Genomic DNA, 25,164 nt, shown 5'->3' with positions numbered 1-25,164 from the left:
TTATTTTATTTTTGTATTTTTTATCGTGTTTTAATCTTCTATTTTTCATACTGATAATTTTTACTTTTCATAAACATTTCCATAATATTTTTGCCGCGTATTTTTGTGTTTTAATTTAACCCCGTTAAGACTTGCATAAACTTAATCCTCTTATGTTTATTAAGACCCTGGCAGCTAATTAATCTCTTCCGCAAAGCTCGTGTTCCAAAAAAGAAAAACATTCACGTCAAAAAATAATTTCACGACAGCAACAAAAATCACCCCTTTCAAATAAATTATAAAAAATAACAATGTTCCTACTAAATATTTTTTCTAGGACGAAGCAATTATGCTCCAATTTGGTTAGTGTGCCAAAATTCTTAACTCTGGCGAATGAAGGCGTTTTAGTGAGACCCTTTGCTAAGAAAGCGGGAGATGGTGGCTGTAGAAGAGCTATAGTAGATATTCCACCTGAAGTTGATCCAGTGTGCCCTCAGCCTTGCGAAAGAAGGACAAAGAAGAAAGAAGGAATATTACACAGAATTAAAATGAGAGTTATTGAAGGAGGCACCAATTTTGGAAGTTAGTCCTTATAGTATTATCTGCTTAGTACGAAAAACTTAAGATATACAAAAAGAAAATTATTTATAATAATATCCTGTTCTGCTATTTCCATTAAACTTACAAGTTGGCATTATTCATCAACAGAAATGGTAAAATAAATATGATACCTAACACGCTGCATTGCATTCAAATGGGGCGTTCTTTCAACAGCTAAAAATAGATGAGCTAGCTTTACTGTTGCATCAAATAAGAGTTGTTAAAATCTTGTAAAATTCAACTGTTAAAGTTGTTAATTTTTGAACCTCTAAATATAACCTACTGCTTGTAAATACATTTTAGTTTAATAACCTTTATGGTCTTTGGATGAGAGCCAATGCCATCAAACTGATATAATGGAAGGTTCTGAAAATACTTTAATAAATTTAAGTAATTTCAGTTCAGTTATAGAACCAAACCAACAAAACATTGAAAAAAAATGTGTTCACATTCGTGAAATCTTGAAATAAAAAGTTATTTCACCAGCAGGCGCTCGTAGTAAACAATAAACCTAGCTTTACTGCCACTGCAGATCTCGTATTAGGTCATGCAAAGCTTTTGAAAAATATAATAGCATGTTATAAGATGCAACAAGAAAGGATTTAATAGCAAATTATATTGTATCTTCTTCAATTATTAGGCTGAAATAGTACTATACTCTTTTGCCCGTAAAGGTCCACGATGTAACCTTGTATTGGTTTTACACATATTGAATTAAGTATATAGGCGACCTCAGACATTCTGTACGAGTCTTTATTACCTTCTACCTTAACTCTAGCACCATTTCGCCGCCTTGAGTGCAAAAAGGTTTGCAAGGAGCCGAAAGAGCCTGAGCCGAAGGCGCTCCCTCCTCCGAAGAAGACACTGCCTCCGGTGCCGGAACCTCGGCCAGGCGTGCAGGTATCGGTGCTTGGTGCGGACACTCCTGTCGGACAATACGTAGCACTGTTGCTGAAACAGTGCCCTTGTATCAAGAAGTGAGTTCTTTTTATCTGTTGACATTTTGTGTTAGGGTTTTGACGCTTTTATGGTAATTGGTTTATGAGAAAATATTGACTTGTCCTTTCCATCTATCTAATCAAGTTGCTACAAAAATGTGTTATTATTTTGTCAGTGTGCATTTTGTTGCGATCGGATTTAGCTATAATTTATGTACCAACATTTTTTTAATCGGGTTCTAATCCTTAAAGTTTTGAAAAAATATTTTTCATTCAAATTAACTCAGTAGATTACTAATCTTCATGTCTAAACTAGTTTTTTCTTGCCATGCACAATCTCGCCTAGATTTTCATTAGAGACTAACTAGTTTAAAGTGACTCCGTGGAATGGACTCGTTGAGTTTGCGGAAATTGTAGGTCAAGGCGTTCAGCCGCTAGTCGCTAGTTGCTCCTGTGACGATCGCTTGCCTACAACTATATCTGCAAATATAGCTACGAACTGAACAATTTAAGGGATACTTTTCAGAATATTGCAAATTTTATAAATCTATGAAAATGTTACAAACTTTATAAATGACTCTTCTTAGCACATTAAAAATCAGTAGAAATGTTATACCTAACTTTCAAAATTATATGTATATCTTATCAGAACATTATAACAAGATCTAGAAATCAGTAGAAATGGTCTAAGTTATACAATTGATAGCAGTGTTATGAACAACATCGCGTAAGTCAAAATTTTAAATTAAATTAATTAACGTTTCTTGCAATAATTGCTCCAGCACAATCATTGTCCTCAGCTATACTAATATATAAAACTGAATTTTGTTTGTTTGAACACGCTAATCTCAGGAACTACTCTATACAACTCCGTTTATCCTGGAAAACCTTTTACAAACAGGCGGAGCCGCGAGAAAAGGCTAGTTATAAATAAACGCAGTACGTAAAATATATTTTTAAATTGATATTAAAAAATGACACAAACTTTTAACTCTTTTCAAAACTCGCAAAATTACTTATGCCATGTGGTTAGTTTACCGACGATGTGTACATTTTCGGGCTCCTGATTATTAACGACTTTAATTATCAACTTGTCTAGGAATAGTCGATATTAATATTTCATCGCACTATTTTTGGTACTAAGATTTTACTTCTTGTATTATTATTACAACTCATAGTACATAAATACATCTAATTATAAAACTCTTTGGTAATTGCAGCTATAATAAGTATCCCTAAATAGACAAAGCAAACGGAATTAGAAATTACAAAACCTCTAATAAAATAAAACTACATGCCAAACTAAAATAACCAATAAACATAAAAGTACAAACTATAAAGCCAAATTAAACATTACGCAAATGGAAGACACACAGTGACTTTATTTGGGCTCTCCTACAAAATGTGTAATTAAAACGCTTAACTAATTAAGTTTTATTCGACCGCATTTCTCATTAACCCCGTCCCAGTTTTAGAAATTCACCTTTTTACTACTAACTCTAATTGGGGAACAGCTTAGCGACGCTTATATCTGATAATAATTCTTTATCGTCTTATTGAACGAATGGTATTATATTTATGAAAGCAGTGAGTTTTAAGTTCGATCCCTAGATCAGACTATCTCTTTGTATTTTTTTTTTAATTTAAAAACCTTATTGACTTTTTCTTACTCACCCCGTAAAACAACATAAGGGACAAAATAAGTAAGTCAAACCATAAATGCGCTTTTATTTACCTCATCAAGGCTTTTGACTAGAATGTGTAGGTATTTTGCGTTTGTTTTATCAATCATCTCAGTTATTTTTACTTCAATCTCCTCAAACCAGATTCAAATGGGATAAGAAGCTTCCATAGGGTTTTAAAAATGGTTTATATCATGACATATTATCTCAGAAATCACTGTCCTATCAAACTTACTCCATACTTTCTTCAGCCTCTCTTCATCTCTATAGTCTAGTCCTATAAAACTTCGAAAGTACACCACAACAGCAATTTACCTCTTTGTATGGTCAGTAAATTTTCCCTTCTCTGTATTGTGATTGATTCTTCCGATACATTTACGAGGGCAATATCAATAAAGTTTCGTAACTCGGACGAAATATAAACGTCACATTTCTTCGCGCCTTCCACTAATTCACGATGTTTATGTGGTTTCGCTGCAGCCCATCTGTCGTGACGTAGTAGTGACTCTGCTCTAAATTTTTACGAGCTTGGGGCTCCGTACTCGGATATTCTTAAATAGCACTCTATAGTTTTAATGCAGTGGCAATGCAAGCAATGCAAAACTGGCATGAATAGAAACTTTTCTTGGTGTGTTTCACGCAGATTCCCTTCTCAACGCGTATTATTTAAAAGTTGGTAACGTTCCCACCCAAGTGCTTTGAAAATAAGTCATAGTAACCATTTAAGTACCACCAAATTACCTACTTACTCTTTTAAAAGGAGGTAACAATAAAAACCTCTGCATTTCGTAAATATAATAAACAGTTTATTTAATATGAATAATACAATGGCATCAAATACATCGCACGCTTTATGTCCAACACATGTTCAATTCTCCTCTATTATTAAATAATTCAAAATCTCCAGCACGCTGTGGTGAAATAGACATTTCTTGGCTCAGCGAAGAATGTGTTGGGGCAACACTCATAAAACTTTCCGTTACCGACCCTCAGGGACCGTTCATATGATGTGACGTCACAACACCCTTACAACCCGTATCAAATTTATCGTTCACCCTATACCGTGTACGTGGCCGTTTCGACTCCAAATTAAAATGCCTTATGAATATCGAATTTATTTAAATCGGCAACATCGATTTGGATTTTCAAAATTCGAATTCATTCATGGGAAACAAACAAAATATTTAAGTATGTTTTGATATTCCAGTTTGCTAGCGCTATTTATATTTCTCTATTCTCATTTGTATGTAAAAGGAAATGGCCTCGGGAGCGCGTTATGATTGATGAATATACAGAAAACGAGTGAAATGTGCCAGAACTAAAATAAAAGTATTATGTGGATACATTTTCGTACAAGATCTTGGCAATCAGAAATGTAGAAGTTGATTTGATATTCTGCATCAGTTTTTAAGGTTCAGACTTCTGAGCACTGGATTTGAGTAAAAAATTTATGGGAATAGTGGTGATGTTAAAATATACGTTAATAGCAAATTCTATAATAAAAAACAAATTCGCAGTGATAGGTTTTTTTCGAAAATACGGTCTAGACCGGATTCCTAAATTATAAAATATAATTTACTTACACATAATGGAAGAAGAAAACTAAACTGATTCAATAGCGTCCCCCATAGTAATAGTGTCCATGAAAAATTCAAAACCTGAACATAAGAAACGTCATGTTTCGCGTTTTGAAATATTATAGCAGCCGGTCGTAAAATACGAACTAAGACTAGGTTGAAGCTCATGAATTGAAGATCCCGTGGGAACCGCCGTACACCAGTTGAAAAGATGCCATTTTGTTACCTAAACAAATTGCCGAATGTATTCACTATGTTCAATGTTATTTATGTAAAAAAAAATGAAAAAATTGTTTATTACAGCAAAACACATAAAACATGACATATAAAAGAAAGTTTAAACTTAAAACAGTATAATAATATTTTTGCTGATAATAATTTATTTGCATATATATATGCTATTTTGAAGACGAAAAAGTAAATATCAATTTTGAATAATTCTAAATTTGATTACACTTAATACCATAATCATAAAACAAATAAAAATGTTGATCCGTCGAAAATGTTTGTATTTGTATAACAAGTGTAATAAACTTAGTTTGTGTTGTTTTGGGACAACATAACCTTTCGTTTTACTCTTCAAGGACGCCATAAATGTCTTGGATTTGATGATTTAACAAATCTTTACATTATCTTATAACATAAAAAGCCAACGCACAACTATTTATAAAAATATTTTTAAACAGATATTTTCAGAAAATGAATAGAACTAGTTGTTTACAAACAATTTTCATATTAAAATATAAACTAGCCAGAATATATCTTACCCTCCAACTCAACAAACAAGCTCTCTACCCTGAAACTAAATATCGTCACCACTTCCCAACCTCCAACAGGCACATGCTGACATCTCGTAACACCAAACACTAAACTATTATTGTCACGCTCTCAAAATCCGACCACTCATGTATGCATTCGCTTAAGAATGCCTCCATACAAAGCATCAAATTTTTACTAGGACGTTATACATGCCATTATATTGACATTCAGTCGAACGTAATAAAAGCAGTATTTTACGAGCAATTCGTGACTACCGTCGACTCTCTATGTTTATCACTCGGTTTTTATTGCTTGAAACTCAGTTCATACGTTTACATTGATAGCGTTAGGTACTTGTTTATGCTTACTAATAGCATTAACTTGTGGAGATTGGGCATGTAGCTCTTTAGTACTTGAATCTTTTTTTTTTGGTGTGTATACGTCCTGGCAGTCTAGACTGAGGGAAAGCCACGAAGGGGATACTAGAATCCCCCGGCTTATCGACAGCAGGAGTGCGGAGTGCAGTGGGGAAAGATAGGATGAGTGTAGGGGACCAAGTGGGGAAACGTTTACGAGCCCTTATAGGTCTCAATGTGAATTTTCAACCAAGAGGTATATACACACTGTATGGCAGGACCGCGACAGATGTACCACCGCGCATGCGCATTCAGTGAGAAAACTGAGCGCACAAGACTTATCTGCGGTGGACTTGAAATGGGTAATCCGAGTCCTAACCACTGTACCTAAACCGAACAACAAATGAACAAATTACCTCGACATCAAACTTTTTGCTTGCCGTATTTAAAGTGAAATTTCCATGCAGTTTAATACGCTCTGTGCCCTCCCAATTCGGTTTCAGGTTGCGCCTATACGAAGCCACGGATACAGAGTGTGCGGAGTGCACGCGAGATCTTTGCGAAGTAGTACACGACCTTCAGCACATCAACACCAATTGTTTGGTTCAAGCTTTCAGCTGCGCTTGCAATGAGCTGGAGAGATGTTTGCAGGTACTAAGAAAATTTGGATTATTCAACAATAGTGGTGTTAATGGTTATTCTAAAGATATCCAGTAAGCTTTTTAATGAAATTATACTATGTATACTGGTGACAGTAAATATATATCAACCCTTATTTATAAAATAGCAAACATCTCCAAACTAAGCATCTAAAATACCCATAAACATGCAAAATATAATTGGATGCATAATGTGGCTCATATCTAATAATTATGTTTAATGTAAGATCCTAGCTGCAATTGTATTTGCATAGCGCATAGATATTCGTTAATTAGCCCAACCGAATCCTTTATTCTACCGGTCTGCTTTTATGCATCCTACGTTATTTTTTCTCTATTGGAATTAGTTTATTAGGTACGGTAGGTGAATAGTGCTAAAAAAAAGTAACTAACTACCTATATAATATATATACGTTTTGTTATCGAATGTGTAGATTATTCTTCTAAATATTTAGATTAAAAACGATTTCTGTTATTTTTACATTTTCAATTGTTAACAAAAAAAATCTTTCTGTTTGCATTTTTTTAGTTATTTACCAATAATTTCTTAAAGTACTCGAAAGTAATAATACTACGAGGTAATATAATTTATATAATCAGATGAAAATAGGCGAGTTGTCGTCAACTTCACTATAGAATTTGCATATCTAGGCGCTCAGACCGCCTAGCAGCAAATATGAGACTTAGTGCAAACTTGCGCCGTTTTCAACTAAGTTACCCTGGCGATGTAGCTGACTACATTTAGATTTTAGTTTTCTCTTCGAGAACAATCGAAAGGTTATAGTCTGTGTTTGCCGATTTAGTTACAACTTTTATCGGAGATGGTAAATCTGATGCATGTGTGGTTAAACATATTCTTGCACATAATCTTGGTGACGATGAATAAAATCGCTTGAATAGACTGGAAATATTATAATTTATCTACATTTGTTGACCCTTAACTAACTTCATAGGTTTATCGGAAACAAAAACGTTTAAAAAATAAACAATTGATGTGATTTAATTATTCAAAAGCATTAAAGAACATTACTCATTTCAACATTATTCATTGTTGCTAAATATTTTTTCAACCTGTGTAGAGGTCGTGCTGCAAAGTTCATGCATAAAAAACGGAAAATGGCTAATGGAACCTTTGTAAATCAGAATGTTGCAGAAAGAATATCTAAAAATAAATGCAATTTGAGTTAATAATAGCGTTAGAATCAATTGGAAATGGGTTTTTTATTCCATTTCTTTCATCGTCCATGCATGGTATTTGCAAGTAGGTGAGGGTGCCGTTGACCCCAGGTGGGTTGCCAATCAATACTGCCAACCTACGACTGTTAAAACACGCGTCAAACTTGTTAAAAGTTTGCATTTGTATAATGTAGGATAGAACTTCGTAGTGAACAGTGCGGTGTTGAAATTACGTGCGAATGGGAAAGCTATTAGTATTCGTGCATTTTTGTTTCTCCCTTAGAAATTGGAAGTACCATTTCAGCGTCTAAAATTTTATCTATTATGAGAAACTAGGTGTTGCCCCCGACTTTGCTCGCATGAAAACATGCCGCTACAAAACTCCCTGAAACACTATAGCAATTAATGGCCCTAACTAAACGACGTCATCAATATAAAAAAAACACTTATGAACATATTACTGAGATCAGAAGAAGCCCATGTAGTAATCCAGCACATGTTATATCCGTTTATTAATATTTTTCAAATAAGTTTAATTGTTGTGCATTCACTTCTAAGTTCTAACAATTATACGAATATAAACATCCAAATATTTTCACAAACTTTCGCATTTATAATATCAGTAAAGTAAGAAGTACTATTAAGCGTCGATTCTAAAATATATTTTTGTTTAAGACATTTTTCGAAAAATATTATTCTGCAAGTTTAATTTTAAGCTTTGACACCACAAAATGATAATTCAACGGTTAAGTAAAGTCTATAAATAGTCAAGTTACATTAATCTGAGATAGTAATTACAAAGCGAATGCTACCAACTTTATAGAAGTAAACAACTTTACCAATAACAAAGAAACAAAAGATATCAATTATCACAATTTATTTATTTAGCAAAGTAATAAACGTCCGCCTTTTCAAGGACCATTTAATAAAACATCTCAATGCATTGTATTTCTTTCAAATTCCTTATTGCCAGCAATCAAACGAACTAGTACTATAAAATATTTCGTAGAATTGACTATACATTCGCTAATTAACAAACGGGGATTAAGCCAAATACTGCCTTTTATTGGATTACAAAGGTCAAGCGACAATCAATTCACTATTGCGAGTGTTTTCTCGAACCGTTCACTTTTGTTAAGAGGGTGTTGACTACTTCCTATTGCATATTCAAATGCTTTAATACCAGAAAATATTACATATGATTACTTTTGAAAATGTGTTCTTGTACGTCTACAGGCATTAATTACTTCTTATAAATACTCTCATTTCATATACCAGACTAAAAAAAAATCTATCAGTCAAACAAACCCAACAACACATTTTACTTCCTCGACTTTATAAATATTCATCACCGCCAATCCACTCCCTCTACTTTCATCAATCTCTATTTCAATTTCACTAGACTCTAGCGCTACGAGTCAAGTCTTTACTGAAACATTTGAGAACCTACTATATTAACGTTTAAGTAATTCTCGTTCGATATATAAACACTTAGTCTAGTTACATCCACCGATCTGGCTGCAGGAGCCTGGCATATATCTCTTTAATGTTCCGTCCGACACTTCAGTATCGTGTATCACTTTTAACGACTTATCTCAAGTAAATTATGAGCCTTTATTTAAAAGATACGATAAGCACATTAGTGTTCTTGCGTCCAACTTTTAAGCAATTATTTAGCTCAGTTAATCTATTTTTACAACTGCAGCGTTGGATTTATATTTGTGACTGCGGGCATCAATCACGGTCAATGACACTCAAGTTTTAATGATATCTTAAGCAATAATGTTACTGACTTAATACAATTTGTGACTTATTAAAACTGATTAAGACCTAACAGTAGCTTCGATGCAGTAACACGATAATAAAAATAACCGTTTTTAATCGTTCACATTCGCCAATTTCACAGACAAATATAAAATTCATACAATTTTTACTGACGTCAATGACTTTATTGCTAGCTATTAAATGTGTGGTTATTCATTATCATATATTAAAGCTATCAGATGACAAGTTGCAGCCTTGTCCTGTTGAATGTGAAAAATTGACATTGATACAACATGCGGTTAATGTGGCATCATTGACGTCATACTTATTTTATTATATAGATATAATTACATTTTTATGTTAAGTTAATGTTTGATGAATAGTACAACTATTATTAGAAATAAAGCTTATTTCAAACTGAATCTAAACTTGAAATGTGTATTTTCGGAAGCATTCCCATCAAGTTCAGTGAATAATAATTATGAATGTATATTAATTAATACGCGTGCAACTAATTTAGATCTTTTAAAAACTTAATATGTACCCTCGCCTGTGCTTACAGAATTTCTAAATGCGTCATACGCCAAAAAACGTGTATCCTATGTTGTCAAACCATCTGATACAAGATTGATTATTGACCATTTGTAAAGAGTATCAATTTACCAATAATTCATATCTAACCACCCTTTCCTGTTTCCCAGAATACTGATATAGTTCTGATGCTGGAAAATGGCTATTTAAACCAGGACATGGATTTTGAGAAACGGTTTTGCTATCAAGCGCCCATCGTGAAACATTATGCAGACGCCATAGCAAACGAATGTCCTAAAGCGTTCATCGTAGTTTGTGCTACCCCTATTGATTGCATGGTGCCGTTGGTTGCTGAGGTACTTATTTTTTTTATTATTTACATAAGAATGAACGTAAGGCGGGCTGCCGTTTGTAAAATATAAGACAAAATCTTTCTGCTGATTTCTTACAAAATCTATGCAAAAGAACCGGTGAGACATTTTGTTTCGATTTGCTACAAGCCATTACATTTGATTTTGATTTTGAATATTTTCCAGACATTCAATTTTCATACAAATTAGTAAACTGATCTAATTAAAGTATTTACAAAATACTAAACTGATCTAACTAAAGTATTTTGATAATATGAATAGCTATAAACGCTAAGTCCATTTCTAATATTATATTGGTTGAATTTTGACCTTAGGTAACGAGTAAATTAATCTTAACCCTACCAAGAATTATGAAGCCGATAAACCATTCCGAAGTCTCAATTGAAACAATAAAATTGATTGACTGTCCGTTAGTGGATGTGTGACCCAATTACATACCACTTCCGACTTCAATGAAACACATGACATATTCAGTGAAGTAAAACGATTCCCAGTAATAAAAGCAAATTTCGATTGACGTATTCTTTGTGTATATGAATCAACGTGTACTTTATGACTTGACTCCTTTTGGAGCCAGGACTGGAGTATCTTGGACTAGCCACACCCGCCTTTGCAATTCCTAAAGCCGGCATCCTCAGTGAAACACATATTATTAAATCAAGCGATGAAGCTCATGTATTATTTGTAAAATTTAACTCGATAATGACGTTAAATTATAAACGTGAAGTTTTCTTCTTTTATCCATCTGAGTTAAGTTAGAACAAAGGTTTGGACTAATCGTCTAAAAAGACCTATTTACATCACGAGTAAATTTACCTACTTTTAATTTCAATCTAAAATTCATTCTTCACCCCTTTTCCTATTCACCCCATGTTACCAATTAAATCTTTATACAGGGTCATTTCGACATTGCGTTACTAAATGAAACCACAGGTTCGTGGTGACCTCTGCTAACACCGTGCAAAATATTATTAATAAGTAACGAATATTTACGTCAATAATCCCGATTTTAGATTTATGGTTTTTTGATCACGCTGTCTCTTAGCGCGCTTAACTAAAGTGAATGAACTACGTCACAGCTGATGATATTATTACCGAACCTATAGGGTTCAGAAGGTCAGCTCACAAATGAACTCCCAATACGTTCACTGACTTGGTTGCAGCAGTTCATTGAGTCAATAATTAATTACTACAAAAAATATTTCGTCAATTATAAACGTTATTTTCGTTAATAAAATAGTTTTCTTACCAAAAAAATTACCTACATAATTATTAAAGTTACAAGATTTAAATCTATTGGTATCGTATCTTTTGTAGATTCTACATGATATTCCGACATTTATTTTAATTCCAACATTAATATTTCGGTTTGTCATAATATCTAAAAGAAGACTACGTAGACATTACCGAACGTCATATTATGCTTTCTGTACCATTTCTTTGCTAGATAGACACTATGGCAACGCGTCCGAGTCTTTGACCGAGTCCGAAGAGCGCGCGATTATTCAATACAATAGTCGTACTCTTTCTCGCCTAAACTCGCAGTGTTGTCAGTATAAACATTTTTACCAAAAAGCTTGCTAAAACGACACAGCATTTCAAAAATTCTATTAGATTTTTTTAATTACATGATGTTCTAACAGATTTAACACACAATGTATTACGAAATAAAATAAGTACTGATTTATGATGAAATTATTAATGAAAAGTCTACTTAATTAAAATAATACACAGCAATATTTTAGTATTTTTGAAACATTATTTTAAGTAATAAAGTATAATAGAGATTTTGGATTCAATCACTCATTTTCAATAGGCATACAGGGTATAAAATAAACAAGATATTGCACAATAAGGTAATAATAAAAAGTTTGGTAACACTGCGAGGGCACGTGTTAGTTGTAAAACTCTGGCTCGTCAAATATCGTGTACCTCCAGACTAGTGTTGCCAGGGTCAATTTGTTTAAATCAAGAAGGTAAAACAAATCGAGATTTAGTGTTGTAGATCGGGACATAAAAAAAGCAAGTATTATTTTTTTTAATTTAAGTTTTATGTATTGCGTTTTACAAACAATATCACTGCCAAGTCATGCTAAAGTTGTATTTTAATTTGGATGTCTGTTTTAACATCATAGCACAGATCGCCGGGTAGTCGCATCTCTAAGCAAGAGAATAAAACAAAACTGTACCTTCAGCGCTAGTGAGATGATACGTGCTATTTTGATTGCATTGTCGCACTCAACACAGTGATGAAGCGTAGTTTATTTTTTCATAATACTTAATGGTTTTAATAATTTTATTGGTGCAAAACGGGTCACGTCCCCAGAATTCTGAAAATCGGGACATCCCGCGCAAATCGGGACATCAGGCAACTCCAGATCCTTGCCGCTACTTTGTGGAATTCGCTAAACTCGTGTGTCGCGTGTTGGTCGGTCAGGCACAAAGAAATTTAAAGTAGTCCCCTAAATGCGACCTTAACGTGTATAAAATAGAGTCAATTTTTAAAAATATTTTTTGTCATTTTGAATATTTTACGATCGCGAAGTTGCATCGTTGACGCGTACGCGAAACTTAACTAATCACAATCTATTGATTATGTTTCTATCGGAGGCTGTCATTACGATTTTAATGTGGATTTATGAATTTGCGATAGGTACTGAATGAAAAAATCCAATATCATTTTGTCCGATCCGGGATTCGATCCCGTGACCTTAGCAAAGCATCCGTACTATAATACAACTGCGGCACCGAGGTAGTCACAAATTGACTGTATTAAAAATACTTTGAAGTATGAAACAACTTTTAAAGAAACAAGCAATCTCCTAAACATCATTAGGTATTAGTAAACGCATTTACTATTTTGAAAACATGATAAGATACCTATTGGGACGCCGCGCCGCGCCGTGACGTATCCCGTCGCTCGACATTTTTACCTCAAACTATGACATTACCTAATTATTATCAAAATTGTAACTTCATTATTAATTGTTCGTGTGAATTGCCAGACTTGCAGAATGATATTTTATTGTTATGAGTGTTATAAATCTAACCGTTGAACGTATTTATTATACTTATTTATCTACTAAAATGGATGAACTACCTACATTAGAATGTGTGTGTTTTGATTTAAAAGAATGAAACCACTTTAAAATTACGGAAATCATGTGTTATGTGTACCTAACTTATGCAGTTGTGGTTGTTTGATTAGTGTCATTTGCTTATGATGATAGTTTGAGCATAGAAAATATGGTTCTAATGAAATGTGATGATTAGTGCGTGATGTTTATGTTGGCGTTGGATGTCCACCTGCAAGGTGGACAGACGACTCTTGATAAACGTCGCGGGAACACATTGGATGCAGGCAGCTTTCGACAGGTCCGTCTGGAAATCTTCAGGAGAGGCCTATGTTCAACAGTGGACTTTATGTGGCTGATGATGATAATGATGTTTAGTTATGTGTCTTTTTGTAACGTCGGCGTAGCGTCGTCGCTGCTGGTCTAATTGTTGATTGAGTGATGTGGCACGACACAAAATCCTAGGTAGTTAAAGCGCCGACATCAGCTGTTCGGTTGCGGCGCGGCGCGCGCGGTGCGACGAACTACCCTTGCGCTCCGAGTGTGCATCACTCGTTCGTGTGCGTGAACATAATATTATCAATGACTGTGTGCGATGTTGCCGCTCCGACGAATTCTGGTATAGTAATAGTGGCAAAAGGTGTGTAAAAATAAAATGACTATTTGAATATTTATTTTGTTTGAAAATTTTACTTTTTTGTTTTTGACCTTAGGTTAGAGTAACTTATAGTAAACTGCTTCTTTCAAGATGACTTTCTCGCAGTTAAATTTAAGTCTAGGGTTACAAAATGACCCTGTATATAAAGTGTTTATGGTCCGATAATAGGGGAGGACTGATTTTATGATTGTTGATAGGCATCTCTAAATAAAGCATTATGAATGTAATCAACCCTCGTGGTGACCGTTTTATTCACCATTCCACCATTATGTGGGTCACCTGTTACGGTTCAATGAACTGGTAATTAATTTTGTAAAACGCTCTTTTTACAGTAAACATTATATTAGCAAAATAATTACAGAATACAATTTTAGACATTCTTTTGACAACGTCCAGCCAGAGAGAATAATAATCGAATAGTCGCCGCGTGACATATCTTCTCTTCTGCTAGCCTGCCCGCGCAGCCGAATACTTCCGGAAACGCCCGATGTCATCGGCTAGGATAGCGGCGCGTAACATCGGCCATCCTGCAAAGTGAATACCAAAGGTATTCACAAACATAAATTTGAGAAAGCAGAACTGAATCGGATACTTATATTTTAAACATTTTTACCAGTAAATCACTAACTATTTCTGATCGATTAACTCTTTAATAAACCAATCAAGTCTTGCGTATCCACAATATCCAACAACTTATCCATTTTGCAATTAACTTTCACGTTATATGTGTATATAATTTATTTTTCGTTAGTACCTAAACCCCGTTTCCTTACTTCATTCCCAGCAACCAAAGACCTTCATTCTATTTATCCAAGTTTACATACAGTTAATGCTGAATACTAGTAGCAATCATAGAATGCTGAGAACCAAACTTAAGTTTAAAATAACACCCAGAACAATTAAACCTTTCAAAGCAAAACCTCCAATTAGTAAGACAGCAGCAAATGAAAAGGAATGAGAAGCACAACTAAAGAACTCCATAGAAGTCGCAAAGGAAGTTAACACACAAGATAATAAAACACACAATAAGGACTTATCAGCACACGATTCATACATATAAATAAGCATACGCAACATATACCAACTCAATCAAATCAATTAATCAAATGGTTTACGAGTAACACAGCATAAAGGCAAGAAGCGTTAGAAAAGTCATAACTGAAATTAATAAAATATTTAAAACTAACATGCGGAAGATTGCCATGCTTCCAGATTATAAACACAGAAAAAATGCATTCAAACGACCAGAGGCATTAAGAAAAAAGACGGGAAAATACAGACAGCGAAAAGAGATTAGATCCCCAGCATAAAGGATAAAAACGGCATAATAGAAACCACAATACGAGAGTCTCTATCAAAGCTACTTAATGCATCCAAGAATTATACACATGCAGAAATACTACAGAAACAACAGATCCGACCATTAAAGAACCGGTACCGGAGACAATCTCTGAAACATAAAAGTAGTCAAATAAAACTTCAGGTGCAGAGAACATCAGCAATGAACTTCTCATCGAGAACAGGGACATTATTAACACCTACACTCACATAGTTATTGACTGAGGTCTTAAGAATAAATTAATTTCAAGTCAGTGGACAACAATTACTATTATACGACTACACAAGAAGATTGAAAAGAACAATTTTTTATTACTAGCTCTTCTAACCTAATCGATAACATAAGATGTACAGACTCCAAATTAAGAACGGATACATTAGCAACAGAACTGGGTGCACGACTTTCGAGAAGTGAACTCTACATGCAATAAAAGTAAATTAGGAAACAAGTTACAATGTGTTTGAATTAGTAATAACGAATTAGTTGAAGTCACAAATTAGGGACAGAATTTATTATTCCAAGTTTCTTAATCTGAGGTACTTTACCGCTAAAATACAAATTTCTTGAAGCATATTATTGTGGACTGATACATTCGCCACAAAGGCAAGTGATGACTATAATTGATTCGCCGTGTTGGCAAGTTGAAAGTCACTCTGTTATGGAGACGGTTGCCAGAACGAGAATCAGCAAAATTAAGTTTCATTAACAAAACAGAGTTATCAATGTCAACGTTAACCCATTTTTGTAAAATAAAAAATGATATCTGCCATCTCGCGTCTTTATTCAAGAAAACTGATTTTAAATTGAGCGAGTCTAGATTCGTAGCTTTGTAAACTGTGGCAGTGGTTATTCACGTGTGAAAAATGATACAGAAACTGCTTCTGGGCTCTCATACCAATCTCTGAATATGTTCGATGAATGACGGACTCCAGAGAGCATAGCAACATTCAAGATCAAATCGGACGAAACAACTAAAAATACGACAGAGATCTCGGGATCTTCAAAACTTTCGTTTGTTATAACAGAAAACCAATTGAAAGCGCAGTCTACCCCGTAACTATGAGTCGAATAGTCAGTTAAGCCACGCGTGTCAAGACACTTCCTAAATGGGATATTATTTAAAATATAAGGAACACTAAGAAGACTATAAATCTTAACAGTTTGAATAAATAACTATAGGTCTACAACTTGATGTCAAATATCTATAAAGTCCTCGCTAAAGTGGTTCTATATCGCAGGCATAACCAAGACACTGGACCAGATTCAACTAAGAGAACCAGCAGACTTAACCGTTACCCCAGTGTTTATAAAAAACTGTCACTGGCGATCGAAGCCGATGTGGAGACATGTGATTTACAATTACATTACTCAAGTACAGCGTTAGCTACACGTGTATGTTCCGCTTATATAAACAACCAGCAAAGAGAGAACATTGCCAACATGGAATAAAAACAACTACAGCAATTTTCATATGCATTACATAATGTTGGCAACTCATCGGAACCAGGATTTGTACATAATTTTCGGTAATGACAATTTTACATTCCGTAAATTGGGCTCCGTAAATAGTATCGATACTGAAGCACACATCCGTCGCTACTTCTACCGAATATGTTTCAACTTTTTTTTAATTATTATAACACTACCTGTAATTTCTCGCCATATAATTACATATATACAAAATGACAATAACTGAACTCTAAACATACTTTTTTTTTTAACTATTTGATTAAAACATCAGCTTCTAATGACCCACTAAAATCAGAAGACATCCATCTCTGAAGTATCATCATGATATGAATTCCTTGTGCATGTCTGCTCGATAAAACCACGGTTAAAATATTTCTACAACTCAACAGGTTAACAGAAAATAACTTATCATAAGCAGTATAATAGATGTCAGTCGTAAGGTTTTATCTGATATTTTACTTTTTTTGTTCATAATGTTATTACCAACAATAAACCACCACCACCACCATGGTACACTTCAAAATTGCAAGAATACTCAAAGACAAATACAAATGTTTTTGCAATCTAAGATTAACATTCCCACTGTTTATCAAAAAAATTGAGCGAAGGTTAACCAACCAAGCTTAGTGTTACAGCTAGTACGGCAACACAATCCAGTATACCATTTCAGAGTCACCATATTGTACCTTATTAGTATACTTAGAGAGCATCAATTGTTCAGAGCCATTGCGTAAGTGCTATGTAAGAATACCAAACATTTCAATTAATAAGCCAGTGCTTTTCAATTTATCCAGAGTCCAAGTACAGACAGAATAGTTTTTTTATCATGCTCCAAACCAGATCAGTGAGGGTATCTGGAACAGAAGATATGTATGTTATATTATATTATTATATTACATTTCTAAACAACAACGTTTGCTCTGTCTTATTTTCTTTACTCTGTTTTCCTAAATTGCATTTATACATCAACACAGTTGACTGGATTTTGGAACCTCGTATACCACAAATCACATAATATTGTACTCCTGCCGTATATTGTAGCTTAATCTCTTTATGTCAGACTGTAAGCTTTCCATGTAAGATTAATGAATTCACAGATACTATATATAGTTTATAATTAAATATAAACACTAAACCAGAAACAGAACTAGAAAAACAGAAAAGAAATTAAGTAAAACAGAATTAATGAAGCAGATCAGTAAAATAAAGCAGTCAAATCAGACAGAGTATGTTCTGACGTAGTGTTACCAGGTGTCTCGATGTGCGCGGAATATCCCGGTTATCAGAGTTCTGGAGACGCGTCCCGATTTGCGACTGATTGGAACATTAAATGTCCCGAAAATCAATAAATTTATCAAAAGACATTATTATCAAAAAAATAAACAACACATCACATCACTAGCCCTGTAGGTATAGTTTTATTTTGTTCTGTTGTTTAGAGACGCGACTGTACCGTGATCTACGATTCCGATGTTAAAACAGAAATTGCAATGAAAACCAACATTAGCATGATTTGCAGTATTTTTTTTTTGTGTTTCGACCTTCAATCTGGATCCCGATTTGTTTTACCTGTTGCCCGATTTCAAACAAATAGGACCTAGTAACACTAATCAGAATGCTCATGGCTACAGACAGAATATGATCAGAAGGCTCATGGCCACAGACAGAATATGATCAGAATGCTCATGACTACAGACAGAATATGATCAGAATGCTCATGGTTACAGACAGAATATGACCAGAATGGTCATTGCTACAGACAGAATATGATCAAAATGGTCACGGCTGCAGATAGAATATTATCAAAAGGCTCACGGCCACAGACAGATCAGATTAAATAAAATAAACAGTTACGCACGTTCGCATTGTCAGCCTGAAGTGTTGCGCCACTAATTTGACTTCACATGACTCCAGTCATTCCTGTCTCCAATGATTTAGTTTCTAAGAAAACACCCTCTCCAGTGAGCCAAGCAGCAGGCATAACGAAGTTTTTGTTATGAATGTCGTTAATCGTACTAATGTGCAGACATCAATTCCATATGCATTCCCAACATATTTACTTCAACAGACGTAGACGTTGCCATGGTAACTAAAAATCTGAGAATCTGGTAATTTTAATTTTGGCATTCAATGATTCATCACAGATTTATTCCGATAGTTCTCTTCACATTCGAATTCAATGTAACTTCAAATTATCATTTGTATAATCCCACTTCTGAATGTAAAACGCTCTTTTTACAGTAAACATTATATTAGCAAAATAATTACAGAATACAATTTTAGACATTCTTTTGACAACGTCCAGCCAGAGAGAATAATAATCGAATAGTCGCCGCGTGACATATCTTCTCTTCTGCCAGCCTGCCCGCGCAGCCGAATACTTCCGGAAACGCCCGATGTCATCGGCTAGGATAGCGGCGCGTAACAATTTATTTGAATTAGTTTCTTAATTGGCGGGTTTAGTTCGGCGGTGACACGCAATGTTTGATAAAAGTTCGAAGTCGGGTAGTTTTACCGATTAAGGAATAAATAATCTAGGGGGTACCTTTTAAAAATACGACATTTGCTCCAAAACTGCGGCTTTAGTTTTCTAAAATTAGCAGTTCAGTCACAAATTGTAAGATTGTAAGATTATAAGTCTAATCAAAGAAGTTAAGAAGAGATATAAGATTTGAAAACGAACAAGGATGCTAATAAAGAACAAAAATACTTGAGTTTAGAGCGCAAAAAGTGATTTGTGAGGGTTTTTAGGAATGTAACATTAAAACCTTATGTGTACTAAAGCCTGCATTTTTGCTACGCCAGAGAATATAGCATAACACCCAATAAATTTGTTAGAAAAGATTCATTATGTGTAAATTTTCCGACTTACACGAAGTAGGAAAGATAATCTCTCATGTTTTCAATAAAAAATATGACCAGCCAGTTAAGTGGCAAGTACTTCACAAGGTCCCCAGAGCGCCGCTGAGCATCACAATCTCCGTCGAAATTGCGTTGTCTCCCACCGATCCCATTTGTAACTCCGAGGAGTAACGATTTGTGTGACGAGACATTTTCGACTACGATCGAGCTCCGCGACCCGTGTAATTGGTGACTATTTGTCCCGTCACGAATTGCAAATGTATAGTTTAAAATATACTAATAAAGATTGCGGCTTTCCTTTCTATTATTAAAGAGGGGCTGTTAATTCGCTCCTGCTGCGGAGAGCGGCTATTTCAACCATAAAACATGTAATTGCTTTTCTCCGAGAGCTTTTAACGTCACTAGCTTCGAGCAGTACTGAAAGCGATTCAAATATCCATTTTACCCTGTGACATTTTCCAGTATTCCTTCCAAATGTCATACGTATTATGTACATTATAGAGTTAATACCTTCGCAAACCGACCTTGTCGTAGGCGACATAAATAGAAAATGCCGCCAGCCAATGATAATAACCCAAATAAACCCTTTATTATCGCAGACGCATTTCACGGACACTGTTTGTCTATCTTGGTAATTTGAGAAGGTCAACATTTCTCGAACGGAGTAATGTTCCAAACGAATATACCCGCCCCTACCACGTATTGCTAATGTCATACGAAAGTAATCTTAATGCCCGAAAAAATATTTATTAACCACTGTCCTTATGATATCCAATATTTAAGTCAGTCATAAAACTTCTGGTTTGCCTTAAGTATTCCTGAAATTCGGCATTGGCAACATGGTTCTACAAGAACAAGGAAAATGTCAAGCTGACGACGAAGCAAGGTCGATTACGATATATTTGGACCTATATCGCTTACCATTCTATTAATAAAATATCTCAAGCTCCCAAAACATAAATGAGAGAGTCATTATACTTTCATTTTAGTTTTACATCTTATGGACATATGGACCCAACTCGAACCAAACACGTAGTAAAGGCACGTCTCAAGAAATTTAGCTGTTGTTTTTGTTCTCGTTCATCTGATGTGCGCCTCGTACGATAAAAAGTCGGAGCAATTTTTTGTCATACCGCGTGTGGAATTGGGAACAGAAACTTGGAATATTGCGCCGTATTCGGCACGTAGCCTAGAAAGGATTATAGCCCGTCGACAGAATTTGGAAACAATTCATTTTCAATTCTAACAATTGAGGAGTTGCTGCTAGATTCAAATTGCTGTCTGGAATTATTGGTTTATATTATGGATGAATTCAAGCGTGACGTTTTTATCCTTTTGAGCTAAAACCCTCCATGACGAACAAAAGTTGATGCGTATTATTAATTATCACCTAAATTTATTCCTTTTAGGGCAAATTATTAATTCATCAGACAAGTTATCCTTCAAATAAATTATCCCAAAAAAATGAAAGTGTTTAATTCAAGTACCGACTTTATTCAGAGACGGACATTCTTAATTTGTTTACAATAAATTTACCTTCTATCTGACAGTTGCAACATCGGCCCTTATTTCATATTTAAAAGCAATTTTTCCTCAACTCTCAGCATCTTCGGTAACTAGCTTAGTACTTTAGATAGAGTTTATAGCGGCAGTTTCCATCATCATTATGCAATCGTAGATCATAAGTTATGTAAATAGGCGCGTTTTGTCACGCGATTGCTGCTTATCAACAAGTTAACTTTTGTTTATCGGCCTCACTAGCATCGCGAAGAAATTTAGTTTGACCAGTAACACGACGTCTGAAACAATTGTTAGTGAATACAATTGTTTTGGGCTTCGTTAATATTATAGGAAATGCCTGTATTGTAGCCTTAATACGGAGTCGAGCCAGAATTTGTAAAGAATGTTCAGAAATTAAATAAGTATAATATTATTTTGCGTTTTTGAAATAAGTAACTTTAATTTCGATATTTTAAATTAAATTTTGACAACACTTTTCAATCGTAACCATAAAGCATCTATAGCAAACTAAATATTCACATATTCGCGTAAATATAAGCAAAAAAGAAAATGTATAAATCATTGATCTTCAAAATAATACTTATCTAATATTATGTATCCCAACTCATTACTTCACATTAATCGGCATTTTTAAACTAGGATATCAACTATTACACAAAATATAAAATAATAAAAACTCCCGTAAAGTAATTTCATAAACGGCTGGCTTTAAATTTGTAACTTTATATTTTGACAATCCAAAAAAAGAATATGGCGTAAAATATCGGATAAAAATTATATGCCCGTTACTTTATGGAAGGAAACCCGCAATGCTGTAATTGTTGTTGCAATAAATTAGCTACATAATTTAAGCATTTCAGGAAGTTTATTTCTGTTTCATTGAGAGTCAAAACCGTGTTGTCAATCATTATTATTAATATTTAATATGTTAAATAGCAGATCGAAGGACTTATTTTCTTACATAATATACAAACTAAAGATCAACTATGAATAATAAGATAAACATCTTCCTCAGACGCTAAAGGAAACGGGATGGTACGATCCTCGGAAGTTGTTGGGTTCTGTGGCCGTTCCTGAAATGCGAGCAAGCACGCTAGCAGCAAGAGCCCTTTGTCTTGAACCACGATATACGAGAGTGCCTATAGTGGGGGGCACTGAGGGAGAATCGCTAGTACCCTTGTTTTCGAAAGCCGTTGAATACTTTGATTTTGCAAGGGTATAACTTATTTCAACTAACTAAATCAATAGTAGAGAATCTCCGTTATTATTACACTCTTTCTACTTTCTAGAACCTATAAGTAACCTACTAACTTATCACTAGCCTTCGAACTAGAAAATCAAAGCACGGCATTGAAAGAAGCCCTAAATCAATCTAAGAAGTTACATATCCAATGCCTAATCCAGTAAATCCAGTTATAATTCATTAACCAACTCTTTACTGTAATTAATCTCTAGAAACAATTTAATATCAAAGTAAGTGCAACATCTATGAGTTTTATTTCCATCACAGCACAACGCGCTAATGATGACGGATACCGTCCGCTGCGCTCCTTCAGCGGTGACAAGAACTGATGGTGCTTGCCTGAGGGCTGCAGATCTCAGTGAGGCTCATGCTTTAGCCGGTCTAGTCACTAAAGTAGCCCACGCCCTACTCTGCCACGATATACCAAGAGTGTCAGGATTTGTTGAGACAGATGCTGGTCAAGTGATATCACCTGCCAGGTAGAATGTCTTTTATCAATATAAGTTGTTTTATTTACTTAGGTTTCCGTTAAATGGGAGATTGCAAAACCTTTGTGGTACTTATTTTATGGAGACATGATTACATTATATGTTAATTTAAACTGTATAAATTACTTGTGTGTTAATAATGAACGAGCATAAATGGCTTTTACATCGATCTATACATTACTTATACTTTTACTTATTATACATGTAATATAAATACAAACGTATTCAGCAATAAAAAGAACTGGCTTAACGATAATTGAACCGATTGTGTATGTTCAATATTTTTTATTATCATCCACGTCCACTTAAAATTAAGAAATAACTATGAGTGTAGCTAGGAGTCTAGGGCTCACCCTAAAACGTCTTTGCCCACCCTAGAAAAGGCCATACGCTTACAGACGTCTCTAGTGGTACATGTCTTACGTTGAATTTGTGGAGCTTTTTTTGGTCCGGCCATCTACTCCTCCTAGAGAAAATCTCAAACTACGCGAATTGAAATAACAAGTTAAATATTACATTTTTGTGAGTACTTAGTGCAAAATCAACATTAAACTGAAGAGTACAACAAGGTATTTTGCTGCAGATACATAGCAAACACAGTGGAGATTGATGGCAATGGGATCTCTAAAAACCTAGGCCTACCGAAGATGACAGAGTGGGAAATTAAGCAAGTAGACGTCGCTTTATGCGAACTTTGTGTCAAACTAAAGATAGTTGAAGGCTGGTATGACAAGTATTGCAGCTCTTCGAACAGGCTCGAGGCTTGTCAGATGCATTTCTTCACGCCCCAAGCCAGTCAGAGATTTGATGATTGCGCCTACATCAATATGTGAATCTGTTGGTGTAATAAATTTATTGTCCTTTTCAGTGATGTTTAAAATTTTAAAGTGCCAATCTGTTTTATTTTTGTTTTCGTGATTAAAATGTTAATATTTCACAAAGCATGGTTTTACTCTTTCAACTGTCACGTGTCGTAGCATATGAGGTCGTATACTGACTTAATAGGTCAGTCAAGCCCTAAATCCCGGGCTTATTGCAGCGAACAATATTGCGTTATAAATTGAAACTGACATACAGCTTATAGAAATTCAACGTTGTATTTTGTAAAATTGCTGAATTGTAAGTTATGTCATGTTACCAAAGGAAGAATATAAAACAGCATTTACACTGTCAATAGCTTTCTTTTTGTAGAAAAATATTGAAAGTATCATACATGTCAATGTATTCAGCACTTTATCTCAATATATAGTTCAATTTTCATAGTCAATTTTAATAGTTTGTTTTGTTTTGGTTAGATACCTCGCCATAGAGACGCTACTAAACAACCACGGAATATGCCGGAAGTTCGACCTACCCGAAAGGTTGAACATGCTTGAATTGGACCTCCTTGATACAGCCTTTGAACACATTCAGTACAACGTGAACCTGGCCCATAGTTGGTACGATGAGCTAATGATGCAGGAGTGCGAGAGATGTCGGATGGGTATGGTGAAGAATTTCCACATTCCACGGCATTATCATCATTTGGATGACTGTGCTGTGCATCTGACATGAAGATATTGACTAATTAGGCTGGAAGCATCATACTGAACTTACTTAACTGAATAATGGAATACGAACTAAAGATCATGGACATTTATGATTCAGTCTTTGCTGAGATCAAGTGCGTTTAGAAACCTCGCTAATATGAGTGGTGCCGTATTTCCAAAATCCGTTCCGAAATTTCTTCCGTTGAGGTTGGAAGAAGTACTAGTCTGCTGTTAGGTATTGGAAGTTTTGTAGGCAATACAGTCCGTTTTGCTGCGTATAATTAATCTTCGCCGCGCCTACTGTTCATTTCGCGCGTGATATTACTCGACGTTTAAACGTTGAAAAGATAGGGCCGTGTTCAATGAAAAAGGTATGCCTACGTTTTTGCTTCGTCATTAGAGAAATAAGTGTACCTTTTCAAAAAATAACGATCGGTGTTCTCTAATAAACGAGTTGATTCCGTAGTACAGTTGTTCAGTAAAATAATAATTTAGTTTAATCTCACTAAGATTCTAAATAGTTTGCATCTTAAAGTTTAATTAATAAAAAAAACTAATGTTGCTGTCAGTGAAATGTAAAAACAAAAA

At 34.6% G+C, this 25,164-nt stretch overlaps 2 protein-coding genes across 5 annotated transcripts in view; both read left to right on the top strand.

Moving 5' to 3' along the window:
- Positions 1–25,164, top strand: part of LOC115444362 (pre-mRNA-splicing factor CWC22 homolog) — an 80,661-nt gene that overhangs the window by 26,504 nt on the left and 28,993 nt on the right. The gene's annotated exons all lie outside the window — the stretch shown is intronic.
- LOC115440254 (malate dehydrogenase, mitochondrial) lies at positions 211–25,068 on the top strand. 2 transcript variants are annotated; one of them, XM_037437061.1, is made up of 7 exons: positions 211–561; positions 1,358–1,556; positions 6,395–6,542; positions 10,192–10,377; positions 22,332–22,532; positions 22,827–23,038; positions 23,631–23,914. In XM_037437061.1, exons 1-7 carry the CDS (start codon positions 291–293, stop codon positions 23,878–23,880), a joined length of 1,467 nt encoding a protein of 488 aa, XP_037292958.1. In that variant the 5' UTR covers positions 211–290; the 3' UTR covers positions 23,881–23,914. The 2 variants fall into 2 exon arrangements, with proteins under 2 accessions (XP_037292958.1, XP_037292956.1); XM_037437059.1 differs by lacking the exon at positions 23,631–23,914 and adding an exon at positions 24,343–25,068 and having other exon boundaries at positions 218–561.

Source organism: Manduca sexta, chromosome 10 (assembly GCF_014839805.1).
Source record: "Manduca sexta isolate Smith_Timp_Sample1 chromosome 10, JHU_Msex_v1.0, whole genome shotgun sequence".
Lineage (NCBI taxonomy): Eukaryota > Metazoa > Arthropoda > Insecta > Lepidoptera > Sphingidae > Manduca > Manduca sexta.
Note: the sequence above shows the minus strand (reverse complement) of the source record. Positions and strands in the feature narration are given on the sequence as shown.